Source organism: Convolutriloba macropyga, chromosome 10 (genome assembly GCF_964194025.1).
Source record: "Convolutriloba macropyga chromosome 10, txConMacr16.3, whole genome shotgun sequence".
NCBI classification, from domain to species: Eukaryota; Metazoa; Xenacoelomorpha; order Acoela; family Convolutidae; genus Convolutriloba; species Convolutriloba macropyga.
In genome coordinates this window covers 51,944,028-51,969,693 of record NC_134477.1, presented here as the reverse complement: position 1 = coordinate 51,969,693, position 25,666 = coordinate 51,944,028, and the positions used below count along the sequence as shown (strand labels likewise).

Sequence of the window (25,666 nt, the reverse complement as noted above, 5' to 3'; positions counted from 1 at the left end):
CCCAAATTTCGCTGTAGCGCAATACATGGTGTACACAGAGTCTGAAATCCTTCCTTATTCAACTTTTTTATCCAACCTAAACTGTATGTGCTATTTGGAAAATACAATTTGCCGACATAACCTTTAAAACTTAATAACTTCCGTGCTCTTAGGTTTTCAATGGAAATAATTTTAATTGACACCATCCGGGTATTTAACGCCTACTCCTATCAGAAAGCCATGCTGCTTCGGACTCTCATCCCGATTTTTGTTAACTTTCAATGAATAGTTTAGAAGTTTTATGAGTTAAGCGTTTTCCCAGTTTTCCTGGGATAGTGACCCGGGAAAGACGATTTAAGACTAATTTATGTCTGATTTGTAATTAACGTATTTGGGGTTGCAACTCCTGCGAACTCAAGAAGATAACAACGACGCTAATTATGACTTCCTCCTACGCCAACCTAACCCACTTTGGTCGCTAATAGCTTGGGTTCAAACTTTCATATTGAAAAATACTTCCTATTAAGGTCCTATTGAAATCAATATTTCTCTCTGCTCCCAAATTTTCATGTCAATTGGTCACTTTCCTCAGAAATAGGGGGTACTGAGCGAATTCGGTTAATCCTGTATTTTTTGAAAAATTTTCTAAATTTTTAGTCAAATTTAACAAACTTGATACTAGCTCTCATTCATTCTTCTGTGCTACCATTCTTAATACCATAATTTTATTACAGCTCTTTTTTTATTCCCTTTTTTATATACCAAACTATATTCTTCTCTTTTATCTAAACGTTGTTTTCTTTTCATTAATCATATGATTCGTTTATCCATGGATAAAACTGAATATAATCAAATTTCCGCCTACCATCTTAATAAGACCATTCCTAATACGGGTGTCGACAACTTATCCGGGAACGCTTTCGTTCGTAAGTCGAAACACTATCATTTTTCTGATGGCTTTCTACAAAAGAACGGATGAACTGTTGTCTCCTCCTCATCGGCATGGGAAACTTTAGAACATATTCACAATGTAATTCTTGATCATCAAGGTGCGGGAAAAGCATTAGAAAGTTTTGCCGCTGAACGTTACGACATATACAAGTTGCGGGATATATGCCACTCTCTTACTTCGTTTTGTACTGTATGCGCCTATCGACGTCTTGTTACTATCGAGGGTAAGCCAATGGTGCAAATAAGTGAAAAGAAACGGATAACAATTTTTCAGGCATTAGGTCTGGAGCCTAAGGAGAAGCTTCCTTTTAATGTTAGAGATGTTTCTTCAATAGATCTACCAAAGGAACTGATTGACGTGAAATATTGCGCAACTAACCGTTATAATTGTTACCTTGCCTGCTTTAGTACACGACTTATAGTGTCAATCAATAATTCCGAAGAACTTATTGTGGCGTCGGTGGTAGCTCGGGAGGGTTACCTCTAGAAGTGGTACAACAGCCACTATTTTCCGCGTATAGATCTTAATCAGAGCCTCAAACAGCGCGGTATTCAAACTATCGACATGTTTGCTCTGGCTAAGATCATGGGAGTGCATATTATTGAGTACGATGCAGACAATGGGGTTTGGGGTTATTATGCTGGCAATAACGGGGGGTGCGAAGATGGCGCAATTTATACTTGGTTCGAAACGTGCAAAGATAACGAGGCCCACTCTATGCTTGTCGTGGGTGACTTGAATAAACCCAAGGAACCAAAACCCAAAAGTCGTCGCTATTCAGGCTACCCAGATTTCGTAACCGTAAGTGTAATTAGCCCTGCTACGACTTTTTGCCGTTTCTTAACAAAGGGGTCGTCTTTTTGTCTATTAGATTAGAATAGATCTTTTGATTAATCGAAGTTGCTTTTGTTCACTGTTAATTAGCGTTTGATTAGTTGCATTGATAAATTATAAATACTTCTAGCTGCTGTTGCTCTAAAATGCAATTTAGTTAACAAAAAAGTTGTTCATAAGAAGTACCTTCATGTCTTTATAAGTATCTTTGTTTTAATTGGTCATTTGATTGATTTGCAAAATTATATATTCTACATCCATTTTAACTCACGTTGATTAGAACCACAATTTGTCTATATCCTATATAGCAGAAATTTAGTAAGATGAATTTCTCATCCGATGCTTGGTGAACTTTTAAAAAACACTCTCCCCCATTGATCCAGAATTCAAGAAGAAAATAAATGGCAATACACCAAATTCCACAAGCTTGATTTGCTTGAAATACAAGAGCGTGAGTTTTTCGACTAGAAAAATATCAAAAATTACTTTTTTGATTTGAAAAGTTAAACTCTTTAAACTTGTGATATTCAAAATTGTGCGAATATAGGACATCTGAGTTAAAATTAACTTCCTGCCAAAAAAGGAATTTGACACAATATTCTACTCCAATTTTCGATTTCATTTTTTTAGTTATCTTGAAAATTTCAATTGGTGCTCTTTTTGAACTTGAACGCTCAATCGGGATTTTTTGCCAAATTGCTGATAACGCGATTTGTTTTTCATCTAGTCAAACTATAATAACATGACAATTCTGAAATACTCGTTTTTGCAAAAAAAGAAATCGTACTCGAGTTTAAGAAAAATGCCTCAATTTGAGCCTCAAAAAATTGACAGTCAATAGTTTTGTTCGACCAAGAATAAAAAAATATTTTTTGACCATTTATAGCTATGCGAAAATTCTGTGCATTGATCTGCTTCACGTCTGTTTTCTAACACAATCGTACCCTGATTTGTTCTATTGCCTGGATTGATATCTTCAAGACTCTTACAAGAATCTTGCAAGTTATGAGTCAACTCGCTGATACAGCATTGTGAAGGTTTCGGTAATATTGTCATTTTAATAGTGGGAGTTTATCTAGGTTTGATTTGAGTAGGATTCGAGCATAATCACATGAAATTTTGATTGCAAACTGCTATAACACACCTATTGTACATCTTATATCGTCTGGAGGGCAACTTTTTTTGCTATAGATTTCGTAATCTCTAGACTTAAATTCTGCCAGCACCTTTTTTTTCATCTTTGATAGCAGAGACTTCCTCGGGACAAAATTCCAAGAGACTGTAGCTTTGTTAGATGTAATTTCAATCAAATTATCCTATGCGATGTTCAAAATTATCTAAATTATTATTCTACAATGCTGTTGTTTTTGTTTGTGATCTACAATAACACTTTGATGTTTCATCATGCGTCGTCTGAAGCGCATTCATTCTTTGGCGTCCAACTCAGTACTCTTCTCACCGGGCATTCTGTCAACATTTCGCATTTCTACCTAAGAAACTGAGCCAAAAGTTAGCTCTCTGACGAACAACTTTCAGGGGATTTTCTTGGTCTCAGATGTTATAAGTCTATGACTGCCGCAATATTTGACATCTACAAACTCAGCACGATCATTTTTCTGGACTGATTGTGAGCAACGGCCACACACTGAGGCTCCATCTTAAGTAGTCCCCGTCAAAATCTGAATTTTTGATATCTTTGGCGCAATCCCAGTACTTTTCTCCCCACAGCAATGTTCTCTCAGCTTTGCCAGTTCTAGTCGGAAAACTGAGCCAGAAAGCAATTTTTGGCTGAAAAAACTTCGGGGAGCTGTCTCAGCATCAGATGACATTGCTGCGATGTCTAACATCTATTACTTTCACATTATGTTTTCGCAATCTTGTCTGAGAGCCAAGATGAGAGCCTGTTATTGCATAGCGCCATCTTGAGAACAGCTAGAGGTTTTAATTTTGGGCTCCAAAGCTACTATCTTCGCTCCGGTTTCTATCAGAACTTCCATTTAAAGCCAGAAAAATTAGCCATTTTTCAGCCAGTCTAAACTTCGGGGGACTATGTTAGTGTGAGATTGAAGATTAGCTGAGGCATACAACATTAATTCTTCATTATCATTTTTCTCTCCAATTTTTTCCAGTCAGATATTGTTTGTTTGAATTTCAAGTGAGTCAGAGAAAAATAATTAGCTTAACTCTCGTTTTACATTGAGCTAGGCTCTTTTTTACGTAAAATGGCAATTATCGACATAAAGCCGAAAAAAACGACATCAAAGTCAAAACTATATCAATTTTCGTTTTTTCCTTTTTTTTGATACTTGAAACAGCTAAATGTTGTTTGCAGGAGAAAGGGATGCATTTTTTTTATTTTTCCTAACATAAAGTATTTTTTTAAAAAGTCCAAACAAATTTTCAGTCGAGCTTTGTTGGTTTTGGTTCTTTTTTGATGCAACACTTTTGCTTACAGTTGTAAAACATCTTTGCAGTAGAACTTAGATCTGAAGCTATTTGCTTGATCTTAGAAAAACTAGAAGTGTTTGGAAAATGATGGGTGGACCATTTTTTTGTATAACCCACTGTGTGGCCAATGACCGATAAACACGCTTTTTGTAAAAACTAAGGCGTTAAGCGTGCACGAAATATAGTTAACCAGGCTAATTTAGTTCAATTATCATTCAAAAATGGTTATTTGTGCCCCACTTTAAGTCCAGCATTTCCTTAGCAGTCACTATTTCCAAAGTTACAGTACCTTATTACTGAAGGGAATGGAGCCTAATTGGTGATTAATTTTAGAAATTTCCCTTTAAACACTATTAGTGGATTAGGAAGACAAAACGTCGCTTTAAAATTACCCAGAGCAATGCTCACAAGAACAATTATCTCTTCGAATTTGATCTTCAATAGTTATTAATTAAAAATGGACGCCAGGGGCATCAAATTTTAAAGCTATTTGCGAAGCTCAAAAGTGTAGACTATTGTCCGTGGATACTGGTGACAAAAAGTTAATCCTTTCAACGATATATCTAACTTGTTTCCACGTTTTTGGTAACTAAATTCTGTCGTTGAAAATTTATACGAATAGTGAAAAGTGGGGACAGGTCACTCGATTCGAAAAAACAAAATGTTTATTGAAGTTTGTTTTTTTTGGATACTGGCCACGTAATGCCAAATCAAAATGAGATCAAAAGTCAGGATAACAATATGATGTGACGGGATAAAATGAAATATATAAACTTTGTACAGGTTACATGATTTTCATCATGTCACAGAGAAAATTTGGCAATAATCGAGAACAGAAGCAGTTCGAGATATAAGCCAGTTTTTCGAAATGGGTTTACCATAATTGCTTCAAAGGTGCTCGCTTCAAATAGGCAGAAATTTTAAAACGCCGACTATAATAAAATCTGGCAGTTTATGATGAACAGCAAAAGTGCTTTAGCAACCGTATGTCCAAGAAACAAATAAAATAAGATGGGAGGCAAAATTTCTCCACTTTAAATGAGGTTTTCGAGAGAATTTTTATACTACTGATGCCAAATATTACTCTTCTCACCTAACTATAAAAATAAGATAAAACGCAATTTTCGCTTACCAGAAATCTTAATATGAGTTTGATGAACTTCTTAGAAGTTTCGCAGAAAAAAAAATGTCACAAGATGTGATATTTTTTTATGTTTGTTCAACTATGGCTAAGTTTGCACCAGTTATGAACACTAGAGAGAGAGAGAGAGGAAAGATGTGAATAAATTGGAATCAATTGGTATAAATTGGAATAAATTGGAATAAATTGGAATCTTGTGACAATCCTTTTTAACTGAGATTCTGGTAAAAACTTCATCACATTTACATTGGAATTTCTGGCAACTGAACGTGCGTTTCTATCTGACTTTCATAGATAGACGAGATGACTAACGTTGAGGATAAATGGTATAAAAAATTGTTTGCAAAATTTAGGTTGAAGCAATAGGTTTGTCTTAGGTTAAAAATTTAGGTTTGTCTTAGGTTGAAGCAATATTACTTCAAAAACTGAATTTTTACTTCGTCAAACTAGGGGGTGCTAACTTACTTTTTCCTTTAAGAAGGAAAATCTGGAATTTTGCGCAGAGATCACGAACTTCAAATTTTTTGACTGTTTGCCCCAATACTTTATGCTCCCCCAACGAGCAGGTATCACTAAATAGTAAATCATTACGTAACACTATGGCACGTGGTGCTGAGCGTGTCGATAATATGCACCCACTAAGCTGGGGGGGGGGGTTGCGACATGAATATAGTGCCGAAGAGTGGAGAAGTATATTTTACTCTGCTGAGCTCCATTTTTTGCAGCCACCGGACTCGGTTGAAATTCATGGGCAGTTATTTGATCTTTTTCTTAGATCTCTCACAGAACCTGGTAGAAAAGTCTTGCGGAATTGAGACGAGGAGCAGAAATCATGACAATGCTTATACGTATGACCTTATTTGCAACGGCGCTGTTGTCGCTCGTACACCAGCATAAAGCACAATTATCATGTTCGAATGGAACTACGCTTTTGCCGCGCGCAGGAAATTTTTCCTGCTTCGCTGTGTATCTCGAGGCTGGCAAAGTGAGCTACGACGAAGCATTGGATCATTGTCATTCTCACTTTCCCATCAGCGATGTTGTGTATGTGGATAGTAAGGTACGATATGTCGAACAACGGGGAAAATTACATTTTCTAAATTTTACTCTAATCCTTTAATTCTGCGGAAAATAACCAGTTATAGGAGACATGTGTACGTAGCTACCCAGGTTGAGGTGCCAGACCGAAAGCCGATATGTCCAGACCGAAAAGAACGCACAAGGTGAAGTCGTGCGTTCAAAACTACACGGTCTGGAAAAATAATGAACGCACGATAGTCTGGACATATGCAATTTTGAACGCACTATAGTCTGGACATATGCAATTTTGAGCGCACGATAGTCTGGACATGTGCATTTTTGAACGCACGATAGTCTGGACATATGTAACCTTGAACGCACGATAGTCTGGACATATGCAACTTTGAACGCACGATAGTCTGATCATAGGTAACTTTGAACGCACGATAGTCTGATCATAGGTAACTTTGAACGCAGGATAGTCTGATCATAGGTAACTTTGAACGCACGATAGTCTGAAAATATGCAACTTTGAACGCACGATAGTCTGATCATAGGTAACTTTGAACGCACGATAGTCTGATCATAGGTAACCTCGAACGCACGATAGTCTGATCATAGGTAACTTTGAACGCACGATAGTCTGGACATATGCAAATTTGAACGCACGATAGTCTGATCATAGGCAACATTGAACTCGCGATAGTCTGAATATATGCAACTTTGAACGCACGATAGTCTGATCATAGGTAACTTTGAACGCACGATAGTCTGATCATAGGTAACTCTGAATGCACGATAGTCTGGACATATGCAACTTTGAACACGCGATAGTCTGATCATAGGTAACTTTGAACGCGCGATATTCTGAACGTATGCAACTTTGAACGCACGATAGTCTGGGCATATGCAACTTTGAACGCACGATAGTTTGATCATAGGTAACTTTGAACGCACGATAGTCTGGACATATGCAAGTTTGAACGCACGATAGTCTGATCATAGGTAACTTTGAACGCACGATAGTTTGATTATAGTTAATTTTGAACGCAAGATAGTCTGGAAATATGCAACTTTGAACGCACGATAGTCTTATCATAGGTAACTTTGAACGCACGATATTCTGATCATAGGTAACTTTGAACACACGACAGTCTGGACATAGGCCGTTTTGAACGCACAATAGTCTGATCATGAACCCACGAAAAAATTTTTGTGCGTTCATGATCAGACTATCGTGCGTTCAAAATGGCCTATGTCCAGACTTTCGTGCGTTCAAAGTTGCATATGTCCAGACTAAAAAACTAACATTTTATGCTTGTAGATGCCCATTGAAGATGAAGACTCCAGAGGGTTCCATGAGTCCACAAATCCACATATAAAGTCTGTTTTTACGTGAGGTACATGGACATCTTTATACTAATAGGAGACATCGCCTTTTTTTTGCTATCGTGAGCAAAATTCAAGGTGTCTACCTATCAGTATTAAGAATAAAATGAACCTCTACTAAGATTTTTTAATGAGACATTTTTGACACTCATTCTTGATAGCTGAAATCAACATAAACATATATCTAATATCATAAACACACATCATAGACTCAAACCAGAAGACCGAAGCGAGAGACGAGCGATACAACGCGAGAGACGAGCGAGAGAACGCGAGACGAGCGAGAGACGAGCAAGAGAACGCGAGACACGTGCAAGAGAACACCAGAGACTAACGATGGAAAAAACACGGGTGAGAGAACGAGGGGAGGGGGAGGGAGAGCACCGAAAAATCTTGACGCCCGAAAGGCGTCCCACCCATTTTTAATTCTATATTTTTTTGATTTTTTAAAAAAAAAACCAAGCGACACTTAAAACACATAACTTCTGCAACAATAGCAGCTACATCAAATATGTTTTTTGCCTTATACTCTAGGTACACTGGAAATGCGCCATACCGGGTTTGGTTTGATTTGGACAACTCTATGACCTAATCAAAAAGAGCTATTTTTAAATTTACTTATTTGAAACAATCCCAAATTTCCGTACGAAGAACTAATTATTTTCAGAGGCAAGGTATACCAAAATTTTTCTGTCTCAGAGTCCACTTACCATGTGAAAACTCCACACCAAGATTTGGACAAGTGCTTGAACCGATGAAAAAGACCTACTTATAAAATTACTTATTTGAAATATTATCAAATTTCCGTACGAAAAACTAAATTTTTTCCTACGCAAGCAATAACAAAAATTCTTTCTGTTTTATAATCTAGGTTCACATGGGATACTCTATAACGAGTTTGGTTCAATTTCAAGAAGTTTTTGACTATACGAAAAAGACCTAATTTTAAAATTCGTTGTTCGCGAAAATCGCAAATTTCCGTACGAAAAACTTTTTTGCTACGTACGCTATTCCAAAAATTCTTTTTGTTTTATAATCCAGGTACACATGGGATTTCCATGCCGAGTTAGGTTACATTTGAACAACTCGTCGACCCGACGAAATTGACCTATTTTTAAAATTATAATCGCAAATTTTTTTTCGAAAAAATCGCAAATTTCCGTATGAAAAACTAACTTATTAAAAGACAATCTATGGCAAAAGTTTTTTTGTGTTACACTCTAGTGTTCACGGTATACTCCAGACCAGGTTTGGTTTGATTGGGACAACTCCTTGACCCGATGAAAAAGACCTTTTTTTAAAATTACTTATTAGAAAAAATCGCAGACTTCCGTACCAGAAACTTACTTTTTTCCAACGCAAGCTATAGCAAAAAAATCTTTTTTTGTCAAAATCTAGGTTCACATAGGATACTCCATGCCGAGTTTGGTTCGATTTGAACAACTCATTGACTCGATGAAAAATGCAATATTTCAAAATTAAATATTGGAAAAAATCGCAAATTTCGGTATGAAAAGCTAAATTTTTTCCTAGACAAGCTATAGCTAAAATTCTTGGTACATTGAAATTAAATATTCTTGGTGCTAAAAATAAATATTGGAAAAAATTGCAAACTTCCGTATGAAAAACTAATTTTTTTCCTAGACAAGCTATAGCTAAAACAATCTAGGTACACTGGAAATGAGCCATACCGGGTTTGGTTTGATTTGGACAACTCTATGACCTAATCAAAAGACCTATTTTTAAAAATTCTTTAAAATTATTTATTCGAATTAATCGGAAATTAACGTACGAAAAACTAACTTTTTTACTAAACAAGCTATAGCAAAAATTTTTTTTTGTTTTATAATCTAGTTACAAATAGGATACTCCATACCGAGTTTGGTTCACTTTGGACAGCTCTATGACCTAATCAAAAGACCTATTTTTAAAAAATTATTTAAAAATAATTATTCGAATTAATCGGAAATTAACGTACGAAAAACTAACTTTTTTCCTAGGCAAGCTATAGCAAAAATTCTTTTTTCAAGACTCTAGCTACTCAGGGAATACTCCATTTCAAGTTTGGTTCGATTTGAACAACTCCTTGACTCGATAAAAAATACAATGTTTCAAAATTAAATATTGGAAAAAATCGCAAATTTCCGTATGAAAAGCTAACTTTTTTCCTTGACAAGCTATAGCAAAAATTTTTTTTGTTTTATAATCTAGTTACAAGTAGGATACTCCATACCGAGTTTGGTTCACTTTGGACAACTCTGTGACCTAATCAAAAGACCTATTTTTAAAAAATTATTTAAAAATAATTATTCGAATTAATCGGAAATTAACGTACGAAAAACTAACTTTTTTCCTAGGCAAGCTATAGCAAAAATTCTTTTTTCAAGACTCTAGCTACTCAGGGAATACTCCATTTCAAGTTTGGTTCGATTTGAACAACTCCTTGACTCGATGAAAAATACAATGTTTCAAAATTAAATATTGGAAAAAATCGCAAATTTCCGTATGAAAAGCTAACTTTTTTCCTTGACAAGCTATAGCAAAAATTTTTTTGTTTTATAATCTAGTTACAAGTAGGATACTCCATACCGAGTTTGGTTCACTTTGGACAACTCTATGACCTAATCAAAAGACCTATTTTTAAAAATTCTTTAAAATTAATTATTCGAATTAATCGGAAATTAACGTACGAAAAACTAACTTTTTTCCTAGGCAAGCAATAGCAAAAATTCTTTTTTCAAGACTCTGGCTACACAGGGGATACTCAATGCCAAGTTGGGTTCGATTTGAACAGCTCCTTGACTCGATGAAAAATACAATATTTCAAAATTAAATATTGGAAAAAATCGCAATTTTCCGTATGAAAAACTAACTTTTTTCCTAGACAAGGTATAGCTAAAATTCTTGGTACACTGAAATTAAATATTCTTGGTGCTAAAATTAAATATTGGAAAAAATCGCAAACTTCCGTATGAAAAACTAACTTTTTTCCTAGACAAGCTATAGCTAAAACACTCTAGGTACACTGGAAATGCGCCATACCGGGTTTGGTTCACTTTGGACAACTCTTTGACCTAATCAAAAGACCTATTTTTAAAAATTATTTAAAATTAATTATTCGAATTAATCGGAAATTAACGTACGAAAAACTAACTTTTTTCCTAGGCAAGCTATAGCAAAAATTCTCTTTTCAAGACTCTAGCTACACAGGGAATACCCCAATTCAAGTTTGGTTCGATTTCAACAACTCCTTGACTCGATGAAAAATACAATATTTCAAAATTAAATATTGGAAAAAATTGCCAATTTCCGTATGAAAAACTTAACTTTTTCCCTAGACAAGCTATAGCTAAAATTCTTGGTACATTGAAATTAAATATTCTTGGTGCTAAAATTAAATATTGGAAAAAATTGCAAACTTCCGTATGAAAAACTAATTTTTTTCCTAGACAAGCTATAGCTAAAACAATCTAGGTACACTGGAAATGCGCCATACCGGGTTTGGTTTGATTTGGAGAACTCTATGACCTAATCAAAAAGAGCTATTTTTAAAATTACTTATTTGAAATAATCCCAAATTTCCGTACGAAGAACTAATTTTTTTCAGAGGCAAGCTATACCAAATTTTTTTTTGTCCCAGAGTCCACTTACCATGTGAAAACTCCACACCAAGTTTGGTTTGATTTGGACAAGTGCTTGAACCGATGAAAAAGACCTACTTTTAAAATTACTTATTTGAAATATTAGCAAATTTCCGTACAAAAAACTAATTTTTTTCCTACGCAAGCAATAACAAAAATTCTTTCTGTTTTATAATCTAGGTTCACATGGGATACTCTATGACGAGTTTGGTTCAATTTCAAGAAGTTTTTGACCATACGAAAAAGACCTAATTTTAAAATTAGTTGTTCGCGAAAATCGCAAATTTCCGTACGAAAAACTTTTTTGCTACGTACGCTATTCCAAAAATTCTTTTTGTTTTATAATCTAGGTACACATGGGATTTCCATGCCGAGTTAGGTTACATTTGAACAACTCCTCGACCCGACGAAATTGACCTATTTTTAAAATTATAATCGCAAATTTTTTTTCGAAAAAATCGCAAATTTCCGTATGAAAAACTAACTTTTTTCCTAGACAAGCTATAGCTAAAACAATCTAGGTACACTGGAAATGCGCCATACCGGGTTTGGTTTGATTTGGAGAACTCTATGACCTAATCAAAAAGAGCTATTTTTAAAATTACTTATTTGAAATAATCCCAAATTTCCGTACGAAGAACTAATTTTTTTCAGAGGCAAGCTATACCAAATTTTTTTTTGTCCCAGAGTCCACTTACCATGTGAAAACTCCACACCAAGTTTGGTTTGATTTGGACAAGTGCTTGAACCGATGAAAAAGACCTACTTTTAAAATTACTTATTTGAAATATTAGCAAATTTCCGTACAAAAAACTAATTTTTTTCCTACGCAAGCAATAACAAAAATTCTTTCTGTTTTATAATCTAGGTTCACATGGGATACTCTATGACGAGTTTGGTTCAATTTCAAGAAGTTTTTGACCATACGAAAAAGACCTAATTTTAAAATTAGTTGTTCGCGAAAATCGCAAATTTCCGTACGAAAAACTTTTTTGCTACGTACGCTATTCCAAAAATTCTTTTTGTTTTATAATCTAGGTCCACATGGGATCTCCATGCCGAGTTAGGTTACATTTGAACAACTCCTCGACCCGACGAAATTGACCTATTTTTAAAATTATAATCGCAAATTTTTTTTCGAAAAAATCGCAAATTTCCGTATGAAAAACTAACTTATTTAAAGACAATCTATGGCAAAATTTTTTTGTGTTACACTCTAGTGTCCACGGTATACTCCATACCAAGTTTGGTTCGATTTGGACAACTCTTTGACCCGATGAAAAAGACGGGTCTTTTTTTAAAATTACTTATTAGAAAAAATCGCAGACTTCCGTACCAGAAACTTAATTTTTTCCAACGCAAGCTATAGCAAAAAAACCTTTTGTTTCAAAATCTAGGTTCACATAGGATACTCCATGCCGAGTTTGGTTCGATTTGAACAACTCATTGACTCGATGAAAAATACAATATTTCAAAATTAAATATTGGAAAAAATCGCAAATTTAGGTATGAAAAGCTAACTTTTTTACTAGACAAGCTATAGCAAAAATTCTTTTTGTTTTATAATCTAGATACAAATAGGATACCCCGAGTTTGGTTCGCTTTGGACAACTCTATGACCTAATCAAAAGACCTATTTTTAAAAATTCTTCAAACTTAATCATTCGAATTAATCGGAAATTAACGTACGAAAAAATAACTTTTTTCCTAGGCAAGCTACAGCAAATATTCTTTTCTCAAGACTCTAGCTACACAGGGAATACCCCATTTCAAGTTTAGTTCGATTAGAACAACTCCTTGACTCGATGAAAAATACAATATTTCAAAATTAAATATTGGAAAAAATTGCAAATTTCCGTATGAAAAGCTAACTTTTTTCCTAGACAAGCTATAGCAAAAATTCTTTTTGTTTTATAATCTAGTTACAAGTAGGATACCCCGAGTTTGGTTCACTTTGGACAACTCTATGACCTAATCAAAAGACCTATTTTTAAAAATTCTTTGAAATTAATTTTTCGAATTAATCGGAAATTAACGTACGAAAAACTAACCTTTTTCCTAGGCAAGCAATAGCAAAAATTCTTTTCTCAAGACTCTGGCTACATAGGGGATACTCCATGCCAAGTTTGGTTCGATTTGAACAACTCCTTGACTCGATGAAAAATACAATATTTCAAAATTATACATTGGAAAAAATCGCAAATTTCCGTATGAAAAACTAACTTTTTTCCTAGACAATCTATAGCTTAAATTCTTTTCGTTTTAGACTCTAGGTACCAATGGTATACTCCATACCGAGTTTGGTTCAATTTGGACAACTCTATGACCTAATCAAAAACACCTATTTTTAAAATTACTTAATTGAAACAATTCCAAATTTCCGTAAGAAAAACTAACTTTTTTCAGAGGCAAGCTATACCGAAAATTCTTTTTGTCTCATAGTCCACCTACCATGATGGGGATACAACACACCAGGTTTGGTTCACTTTGGACAACTCTATGACCTAATCAAATTGACCTATTTTTAAAAATTATTTAAAATTAACTATTCGAATTAATCGGAATTTTCCGTACGAAAAACTAACTTTTTTCCTTCGCAAGCTATAGCAAAAATTCTTGAAGTTTTTCATGAACTTTTTGACCATTAGAAAAAGACCTATTTTTAAAAATACTTATTTGAAATAATAGCAAATTTCCCTATAGAAAACTAACTTTTTTGCTAGGCAAGCTATACCAAAAATTTATTTTGTTTTAAACTCTAATTGCACTGATGATACTCCATACTGAGTATCATATGGGCATCATCGCTCTATACCGGTACCATCACTGATGATACCATATGGTTTGATTTGGACAATTCCTTGAGGCGATGAAAAAGACCTATTTAAAAAATTACTTATTCAAATTTTTTCAGAAATAATAGGAATTCTCCGTATGAAAAACTAACTTTTTTCAGAGGCAAGCTATACCGAAAATTTTTTTGTCTCAGAGTCCACCTACCATGGAGTAGTCCAAAGAAGTTTGTTTCACTGTGAACAACTCTATGACCTAATTAAGATGACCTATTTTTGAAAATTATTTAAAATTATTTATTCGAATTAATCGTAAATTTCCATACGAAAACCTAAATTTTTTCTAGACAAGCTATATCAAAAATCCCTAATGTTTTAGACTCTAGGTACTCATGATAACTCAATACCGAGGTTTGTTCACTTTGGACAACTCTATGACCGAATCAAAAACAGCTATGTTTAAAATTCGTTTTTAAATCGGAAACATAGGTATGAAAGCCAATTCCTTTCGTTTTACATTCCCCACTGAGCACTCCACATGGAATGCACAAATATACTCCATACCGAGATTGCTTTAAATTCAACAACTGCTTCACCTGATAAAAATTCTTATAATTAAGTTCTTTTCTTATAATAAAAATTTTTAAGAAGCACACAAAAATTGCATGAAAAAGTAGTTTCAACTATTTTTTGCATGTACGCTCAACTACAAAAATGGTTCTATTAGACTTTAATTATAATTTGCATTTGATAAATCGAATCAATTTTAAAAATTGACTAATTGTGCTCACAATGACACAGCATGGCAATCAGACATGACACTTCTTTAAACTGAAAATAGAAGAGTTTTTTTTTTTGATGGCACTGAAAGAAATTTGAATTTTCTCTTCTGTATCCTGGACAATAAATCCGAATGTGACAACATTTTGGGCCTGAGATTTTATCAATGTCATATTTTTTACAGTTTTGGATTTTCGGAGCACACAATTGTTATCAATTCCACATTCCACGAAAAAAGAAGAGTATTTCTCCGGCAATCATTTCACCATCATTAAAGGCGGCAACATATTTATCAGCAGTACATCCCCGTCCATATGCAGCCATTGATAGGAAGCCAAAATCAAGTTTTCGACAGAACAACTTTAAATTCGGACGCTCTTAGCGGAATTTTCTTGTTTCTGCACTTTCCACGAAACCATAACTTTCATCTAATTTCTTTTCTCCTGAAAATTTGTCAGCATTTCTACGAAACAGTCGTCTTTAATGCTCATTTTTACTACCTTTGTTGTCTTTAAAAATCTTCAAATCCTTTATTGACACTGATTGACGGTTCCAGTGATTGACTCAAACATAGCAGCAGATGTCGTAAACAGTGGTCCAATATTTTTTGCTTGCCAACCTAGATGTCTCAAAAGATGGAAATTGATTGACTCCATTTTATTAGTTTGGTCCGCCAATCTCAGACAGAACTCATTAAGAAGCTGATCACATAAGTTTGCGTTGTCGGATGACTCAAAAAGTTCTCGAACCAAAGGAACTAGGTTCTTTAGGTCAGACTCATCACTCTTTCTTTCTTCTCCATACAAAAATGGAGGAAAATTATGGGCAACAAGTACAGTAGCTTGATTTTTACTTTCTTGGCTTTGAAGTTTGACAAGGAATCAAGTTTCCGGAGTGAGTTTTTGAACTCTTTTGGTAAATCAAGGGACTCAATAAAAATATTGATTTCAATTTTATGCTCAGGCCTCATCCTCTCATAATGATGCAATAGAAAATCTTTTGCAACACCAAGGAACAACTGATGCATCGGGTCAATTGGAGATGGGAGTGGTTGATTTGAAATCAGATCGAAAGCTTTGCTTCTCCCTTCAACTCCGAGAGGTTTAATTTCACAATCCGCCTTTCGACCGAGTTCAACTCTTAATTCATCCACACTTCCTTTTTCCAGCTCTTGGATATTTTGCATTTGGGCATCAAACGAACGCATCTGGAAGTTTTTATTGTGAGGATATCAATGGAATTCCGCTATATGAATTTCTCTTTGACCGCAAAGCGTACATCCATAGAAACCATTGCAGTGCTTCATTTTCATAACTTTAGATTTTGCTATCAGGTCAGCAACTAGCAAAATAGGTTCAAATGTAACAAACAAATCGTCTCCATTGAAATTGATTTTCTCTGTAACCATTCTCGTTTTAGATGTTGAAAGACGATATCAAAATCAGGGTAGCACGAACCAACAAACAATGCTCCCAGAACACGTTTTTGAAGAGTTGGCGAAGCTTAGGAGATAGATCTGCAACTGCCAAGAAGAGAGGCCAAGCTGAAATTATGGGTGTCTTGCATACATTAGCACCATCGGTGTTGACAATTAATCTGACATTTATTCGCCGCTGTTCAGTTATGCAAAAAGTTGGCATCAAAAAATAGCGTGAAGAATCTTTCTCTTCAGCGTACTTTAGCATCTCAGGGAGTGCGTTATTAACAATGTCTATCAACAAAGGACGAAAATTTAACAGAATTAGCTCGCCATTGTTAGGGGAGTGTTTATTGGATTAGTAAAGTGTACAAAAGTCTTCAAATTGTTTCCTGACGGCCCACGGTGAAACAGTTTGTCCGCCGAACAGCAACTGATCACGCTTTAAAAGATCGTTCAATAGCGAATCAGAGCCATTATGAATTGACACAATAGCTAGAAAAAAAGCTTTACGATTTTCTTTTGAGGCACCCGGTACTTCAGTTAATAGCACTGTTTGATCATTATCATCCCTTTCTTCATTTTCTGAATGGCTCTCGGTGGCTGAAAAATTTCCAAACAAAACAACTCCAACAAGAGTGTCAATTTGGTCGCAAGGATACCTGATCTCTGTACTACTAAAAATCAGAGCAATTACCATCCTCTTCAATTTGTTCTGCATCACTGATTGAATTATCTGGAAAATCGCTATTTGTGAAGGGAATAGAGCTAACTTCTGAAGCTAAACTGACGTTCGAATCCTCGCTGTAGAATTTAATGATTTCAGTGAGTAAGGAACCACGTACGTCACTAGCTCTTATTCTTATCCGTGGTTTTACCTTTGTTTTTCGTTTCGGTGGTTTTTCAAGACAATCTATGGCAAAATTTTTTTGTGTTACACTCTAGTGCCCACGGTTTTATTTTGTTTTATAATCTAGGTTCACATAGGATACTCCATGCCGAGTTTGGTTCACTTTGGACATTTATGTGACCTAATCAAAAGACCTATTTTTAAAAATTATCTAAAATTAATTATTCGAATTAATCGAAATTAACGTACGAAAAACTAATTTTTTCCAAGGCAGGCTATTGCAAAAATTCTTTTCTTAAGACTCTAGCTACACAGGGGATACTCCATGCCAAGTTTGTATTGATTTGAACAACTCCTTGACTCGATGAAAAATACAATATTTCAATCTTAAATATGGGAAAAAATCGCAAATTTCCGCATGAAAAGCTAACTACTTTCCTAGACAAGCTATAGCTAAAATTCTTTATGTTTTAGACGCTAGGTACCCATGGTATAATCCATACCGAGTTTGGTTTAATTTGGACAACTCTATGACCTAATCAAAGACACAATTTTTACGAAAAACTAATTATACGAAAAAGACCTATTTTCAAAATTTTGTTATTCTTGAAATTTGCAAATTTTCGTACGAAAAACTAACGTTTTTCCTAGCCAAGCCATACCATTTTTTTGTTTCACAATCTAGGTACCAAAGGTATACTCCATACACAGTTTGGTTTGATTTGGACAACTCCTTGACACGATAAAAAAGACCTATTCTTGAATTCGTTATTCGCGAAATTCGCAAACTTCCGTATGAAAAACTAACTTTTTTCCCTACGCAAACTGTAGCTTAATTTTTTTTTGTTTTAGATTCTAGCTACACAGGGGATACTCCATACCAAATTTCCTGTGATTTGGACAAGTCCTTGACCCGATGAAAAAGACCTATTTTTAAAAATTAATTAAAATTAATTTTTCGAATTAATAGGAAATTAACGTACGAAAAACTAACTTTTTTTCTAGGCAAGCTATAGTAAAAATTCCTTTTTTTAGACTCTAGGTACAATGGAGACACTTTAAACCGAGGTTGGTCCACTTTGAAGAAGTTTTTTCCTAGGCAAGCTATACCGAAAAATCTTTTTGTCTCAGAGTCCACCTACAATGGGGATACGCCACACCAAGTTTGGTTCACATTGGACAACTCTATGCCCTAATCAAATTGACCTATTTTTAAAAATTATTTAAAATTAATTATTCGAATTAATCGGAATTTTTTTGTACGAAAAACTAACTTTTTTCCTACGCAAGCTATAGCAAAAATTCTTTTTTTATATATTCTGCGTACACATGGGATACTCTCTAACGAGTTTGGTTCATTTTCATGAAGTTTTTGACCATAAGAAAAAGACCTATTTTTAAAAATACTTATTTGAAATAATAGCAAATTTCCGTATAGAAAACTAACTTTTTTGCTAGGCAAGCTATACCAAAAATTTATTTTGTTTTAAACTCTAATTGCACTGATGATACTCCATAGTGAGTATCATATGGGTATCATCACTCCATACCGGTATCATCACTGATGATACCATATGGTTTGATTTGGACAATTCCTTGACCCGATGAAAAAGACTTATTTAAAAAATTACTTATTCAAATTTATTCGGAAATAATAGGAATTTTCCGTATGAAAAACAAACTTTTTTCAGAGGCAAGCTATACCGAAAACTTTTTTCTCAGAGTCCACCTACCATGGGGATACGCCACACCAAGTTTGGTTCACTTTGGACAACTCTATGACCTAATCAAAATGACCTATTTTTAAAAAAATATTCAAAATTAATTATTCGAATTAATCGGAAATTTCCGTACGAAAACCTAATTTTTTTCTAGACAAGCTATATCAAAAACCCCTAATGTTTTAGACTTTAGGTACTCATGGAACACTCCATACCGAGTTTGGTTCACTTTGGACAACTCTATGACCGAATCAAAAACAGCTATGTTTAAATTTGTTTTTCGATTAAATCGGAAATTTAGGTATGAAACCCAATCCCTTTCGTTTTACATTCCCCACTGAACACTCCACATGGAATGCACAAATATACTCCATACCGAGATTGCTTTAAATTCAACAACTGTTTCACCTGATAAAACTTCTCATAATTATGTTCTTTTCTTATAACAAAAATTTTTACGAAGCACACAAAAATTGCACGAAAAAGTAGTTTCAACTACTTTTTGCAGGTACGCTCAACTACAAAATTGGTTCTCTTAGACTTTGATTATAATTTTCATTTGATAAATCGAATCACAATAAAAAATTGACTAATTGTGCTCATAAGGACACAGCATGGCAATCAGACATGACAATTATTTGAACTGAAAATAGAAGAGCTTTTGTTTGATGGCACTGAAAGAAATTTGAATTTTCTCTTCTGTATCCTGGACAATAAATCCGAATATGACAACATTTTGGGCCTGAGATTTTATCAATGTCAACTTTTTTTCAATTTTGAATTTTCGGAGCACACAATTGTTAGCAATTCCACGAAAAAAGAACAGTATTTCTCCGGCAATTCTTTCACCATCAATAAAGGCAGCAACATATTTATCAGCAGTACATCCCCGTCCATATGCAGCCGATGATAGGAAGCCAAAATCAAGATTCCGACAGAACAACATTAAATTTGGACGCTCTCAGCGAAATTTTCTTGTTTCTGCACTTTCCACGAAACCATAACTTTCATCTAATTTCTTTTCTCCTGAAAATTTGTCAGCATTTCTGTGAGACAGTAGTCTTTAATGCTCATTTTTGCTATCTTTGTTGTCTTTACAAATCGCCAAATCATTAATTGACACTGATTGACGGTTCCAGTGATTGCAATCTGTTAGCAGACTCAAACATGGCAGCAGATGTCGTAAACAGTGGTCCAATATTTTTTGCTTGCCAGCCTAGATGTCTAAAAGATTTTGATTGCCATTTTATTAGTTTTGTCCGCCAAGCTCAGACAGAACTCATTAAGAAGCTGATCACATAAGTTTGCGTTGTCGGATGACTCAAAAAGTTCTCGAACCAGAGGAACTAGCTTCTTTAGGTCAGACTCGTCACTTTTTCTCTCTTCGCCATACAAAAATGGAGGAAAAATTATGGGCGACAAGTACAGTAGCATGATTTTCACTTCCTTTGCTTTGAAGTTGGACAAGGTATCAAGTTTCCCGAGTGAGTTTTTGAACTCTTTTGGTAAATCAAGGGACTCAATAAAAATTTTGATTTCAATTTTATGCTCAGGCCTCATCCTCTCATAATGATGCAATAGAATATCTTTTGCAACACCGAGGAACAACTGGTGCAGTGGGTCAATTGGAGGTGAGAGTGGTAGATTTGAAATCAGATCGAAAACTTTGCTTCTCCCTTTAACACCGATTGTTTTAATTTCATAATCCGCATTTCGACCGAGTTCAACTCTTAATTCATCCACATTTCCTCTTTCCAGCTCTTGGATATTTTGCATATGGGCATCAAACGAACGCAACTGGAAATTTTCATTGTGAGGATATCGATGGGTTTCCGCTATATGAATTCCTCTTTGACTGCAAAGCGTACATCCATAGAAACCATTGCAGTTCTTCATTTTCATAACTTTAGATTTTGCTATCAGGTCAGCAACTAGCAAAATAGGTTGAAATGTAACAAACAAATCGTCTCCATTGAAATTGATTTTCTCTGTAACCATTCTCGTTTTAGATGTTGAAAGACGATATCAAAATCAGGGTAGCCTGAACCAACAAAAAATGCTCCCAGAACACGTTTTTGAAGAGTTGGCGAAGCTTAGGAGATAGATCTGCAACTGCCAAGAAGAGAGGCCAAGCTGAAGTTATGGGTGTCTCGCATACATTAACATCATCGGTGTTGACAATTAACCTGACATTTATTCGCCGTTGTTCAGTTATGCAAAAAGTTGGCATCAAAAAGTCGCGTGAAGAACCTTTCTCTTCGGCGTACTTTAGCATCTCAGGGAGTGCGTTATTAACAATGTCTATCAACAAAGGACGAACATTTAACAGAATTAGCTCGCCGTTGTTAGGGGATTGATTATTGGATTGGTAAAGTGTACAAATTTCTTCAAACAGTTTCCTGACGGCCCACGGCGAAACATATTGACCACCGAACAGCAACTGATCACGCTTTAAAAGATCGTTCAATAGCGAATCAGAGCCATTATGAATTGACACAATAGCTAGAAGATAAGCTTTAAGATTTTTTTTTGAGGCACCCGGTACTTCAGTTAATAGCACAGTTTGATCATTATCATCCTTTTCTTCATTTTCTGAATGGCTCTCTGTTGCTGAAAAATTTCCAAACAAAACAACTCTAACAAGAGTGTCAATTTGGTCGCAAGATAACCTTATCTCTGTACTACTAAAAATCATAGCAATTACCATCTTCTTCAGTTTGTTGTGCATCACTGATTGAATTATCTGGAAAATCGCTATTTGTGAAGGGAATAGAGCTAAATTCTGAAGCTAAACTGACGTTCGAATCCTTGCTGTAGAATTTAATGATGTCAGTGAGTAAGGAACCACGTACGTCACTAGCTGTTATTCTTATCCGTGATTTTACATTTATTTTCGTTTCGGTGGTTTAACAGGTTCATCACTCTCCTCTAGCGATTCTTCTTCTGAGCCATGTTTTGATCTATGTTCAGATAGACAGAACTTATTCTTCTCTCCTTAAAGATCTACATTATAAAAATTTGTCAGCTCTTCACCATCCCTGATTTCTCTTAAATCTCTTAGTCGTACGCAATCTCTCCCCTTGTATCCTCCGCACATGTAGTAGTCGCAGTTTGGGACACACGAATGATTTGCCCATCTTGCGACCCCTACCAACAATTTGTCGACTTTGAAGGCCAGTCATCTATCTCACGAATTTTCGGCTTCTTTGCCAACAAGCAACGTTGATTTCGCCACATTTAATTGTTTTCCCGCTGCGGTTAATCAAACAATAACTGACAAAATTGTCAGGTTCAATCCTAAATCCCGCATGAAATAAACATTTATAAACTTCCTCCGAATCTTGATGCAATCTTTTGATGTGGTTGTCTCAGTTCATCAAATCCATGTAGCTATTTTTAGAAATCAGTTCTGTGTGCAGGTTTATTTCGTGATTAGATCTTTCAACATAATGATCTGCAACGAAGCCTTCAATTTGAGCGAGCTTCTCGCACAGATTCATTTTATCTTAAATCATTTAGGTGATCAAAAACCGAATTTGTGTTTCCACCCATTCAAATTATAAGAACTGTGATGGCAAACAAGAAGTCGAAAGAACTATGAACACGCGTAACTTTCCATTTTCGAATAGCAAGAAAAATAATCAGTAACGAGAAATGAGAAAGTAATTTTAAGACTAAAACAGATTACTGCAAGAAATTCTGAGTAAAAAACCCAAAGATTAACTCAATCAAAACACAACCAATATATCAGTACAAAACAGCAGCAGCAAAAATCACATTCTAATCAGATAAGAATGCCCTAAGTATTGAAACATGAGCCTCAAATTTATAAAATTCACTATTAATCACTACAATTAGACTGTTTTATCAGTTACGTAAACACGAGCACAATAGGGGCACAGAAACAGTTACTCAAGTTGATTAGAAGTAATAGTAGACGGGGTCGATGTTGTTGCTTCGACACTATGCTCCAGGTTTTCTGGTTTTTTCAGGTAACTTCGCCTTTCTCTCCCGGCCTTATTTGCGGAGTCCTTTGCCTTCTTCAATGCCAGCCGGGGTGTAAGTGGGTACTTCTGCTTTACAACATCTAAACAATGACGGATATAAAAACAATAAAAAACTAAACCCCACATCTCTCAGTTCAGCGTTTTGTTATTTGAGTTGAACTTTCTGTTTATATTGGACTTAACTATCAAAATAACTTTTAGTAGTTCTTTGAAACCTTTGATCCCAAAAAGTGTTCTTCGCAAAGTACGCCCAAGTTTAGATTGATAAAAACTGCCATGGTGAGTATTTATCAAATTCTCGCCCTCAAACTGAACTTGATTAATGGGATAGGCTTGTGAAAGTTTCTTATCCTCAACCACATTTTGAAACCCAAACCGTTCGAGGAACGATATTTCATTGACTTCATGTAGCTAAAGTCAAAACCAAAGTGGTATAGATCATTTCACAAAACTCGAAAATTAAGACGTATGAAATAAGAAAATCAAGACGTATGAATTACGATTTATGAATTAAGACGTATGAGAAAATTTCACAAGGGCGTACCGTATCGTTCAATTCTCCTTCGCTTTTTGTCGTGTTTTGCTTTGATAGCAACTCCAACTTGAGTAGCTCGACACATTCTTTCCTTGTGGCCTTTCAAAAACTCTTTGAACTTGCTACACATAGAAGAGGCACCCGAAATCAAAAAACTCTAATCAAAAAGCGATGAAACCAAATGCTTTTTTCAGATCGAAGGAGAGTACCTGTACACTGGCATTTGCTGTTGATGTTGTTGCACTCTCTTGGAACAGAAGTGGCTGTGTTGTTGCTTTCATTTTGGAAGAAGTTTTAGCAACGCTTTTCCTGTTAACAGTCAATTGTTCGCCAGTATTTCTCCTTGGAGTTTCGTCGACAAGTTCAGGAGAAAAGACGATATCTTGTGATTCTGATATAAATACGTTGGCTGGTTGGTTTGCACTGACTGTTGGCTGAGTGGTAACAATGACGGCGTTTTCAGTTCCTCGTCCTTCCCATATACACGGCGGTCGTTTTCCTTTAAAATCAACCTCGGATGCCAGCTTCTTGTGCTCTCTCGCACTCTCAACTGATGCCCTTCCCAAATACATCATTCTATGGTGTGCATTATTCTGCGAGATAAAGTCAAATTGTCCCGGTCTAATTGCTAGCTTTGCTTCATCACTGTATCCCCGAGGCCAAGAAGGGTTGTTATGTGTTGTCGTAACACACGCTTTTTCATAGATAAAAATAAAATCTGTGTTCCTGTGCTTGTAACGAATACTTCTTTCAACTTGAGTTGCAGGATCTGTCTCGAAGCTGGGAACTTGGGATTTTCTTTTAGGGCGTTTGTCTTGTTTGGAGTTCCCCATAAATCCTTAAGACAATCAAGAACTTACTACAAAACGAACAAAAATTCTTCAGATCAAAAAGGGATAAAGCTATTGTTATTAAATACATAACTTGCTTTGTTGTGGTTTACCGTTTCTCCCCTAAATTGAAATAAAAAGAGTACAGTTAGCTCTTCAAAGTTTACTAAAAACAACAAATTTATATCGAGTAAAATGATGAAAACTTTAATAATAATAATATACGCTGTAATTCAAAACATTTATATAAGAACTCTGCAATTGGAGACTAGAAAAGGGGACAAGTGCCTGATAATATAACAAACTGCAGTATATGTGTAGTTTAAAACAAGCAACTCAGATCTGATTAAAAGCAATTATTTTCCAGAAGTTTTCTTCGCATATTCGGCTTTCTTCAACTCCTTTGCTTGCTCGCTGTATTTTCCCTTGCTCTCTATCCGTTGTTTCGCATTTAGTCCAGCCTTATTTGCTGCTTTTTTATTAATCTTTGGCCTTTGGGAAGGATGAACTCAGAAATTTCTTCTCAATTGATCCTAAGTAATTATTCATGTTCAAACAAATTTCTACCCAGAGAACAACCTTGAGCGCAGCTAGTACAAACACTCACGTAAGAACTTGAGAATTGAATCTTTCGTGCCACATTTACGTCCATGTCAAGCTCTTTGACAGCAAAATGACTTCATAAGACAAACCGTCAAGGCCCCAAATCCACTTTCGTAGCGCTAATCCGTAGTCAGTGGGTTTGTGTCCGTCGAGGTCTAAATTTTTTTCCATTTAGACCAAATTGCACGGGAGGCTTTTTTTCAACAAGTTTTAAGGCCTCTTCAAAATCTTTGTCTTCCGCTACATCATTGGCCTCCCTTTCCTCTTCCTCTTGAACTTGTTGTCCATCTCCACATTTTTGGACACTATCAACAGCCGCCAGTGCAAGGGTTACTTTTGAACGAAAAATTCACATTGGTTGCCAATAAATAAAAAACGAAACCAAATAAGAAATACGAACAAATGAATTGAATTTTCGTTTGAGGCTGCTCAAATCGTCCGCTGACTGACCAGTAGAGCCTTGCAGAAAAGTGATCATGTTGTGCATCTTTTTCTCTTTCAAAAACAGCATCTTCGCAATTCCCTTGTGTTCTCCACAGCACTAAATCATTATAAAGTTTAGCAAAAAATTGTTCCACTAAATTTTTTTTTCATTTTTAAAAAATTTAACCTACTTTCGGAGGTTTAAACATACCGAGACAATGCTTCCCTTGACCACTTTTGAAGACGATTGCCCAACGGACGAATTTTTTTTGATGCAGTTGAGGCCGTTTAGTCAACTTCTGTT

The 25,666-nt window shown here is 35.3% G+C and overlaps 1 protein-coding gene across 3 annotated transcripts in view; it reads left to right on the top strand.

Moving 5' to 3' along the window:
* Window positions 1-3,783: 3,783 nt before the first annotated feature.
* Window positions 3,784-25,666, top strand: part of LOC142348674 (uncharacterized) — a 63,104-nt gene continuing 41,221 nt past the window's right edge. Inside the window, exons 1-2 of one of the 3 annotated variants that reach the window (XM_075400107.1) lie at window positions 3,784-3,920; window positions 6,130-6,414. In XM_075400107.1, coding sequence (XP_075256222.1) covers window positions 6,187-6,414 — 228 coding nt within the window. In that variant the 5' untranslated portion in view covers window positions 3,784-3,920; window positions 6,130-6,186. Of the gene's footprint in view, window positions 3,921-6,129; window positions 6,415-8,067; window positions 8,115-25,666 lie in introns of those variants that run through there. The other 2 variants (XM_075400109.1, XM_075400110.1) reach the window with 2 other exon arrangements.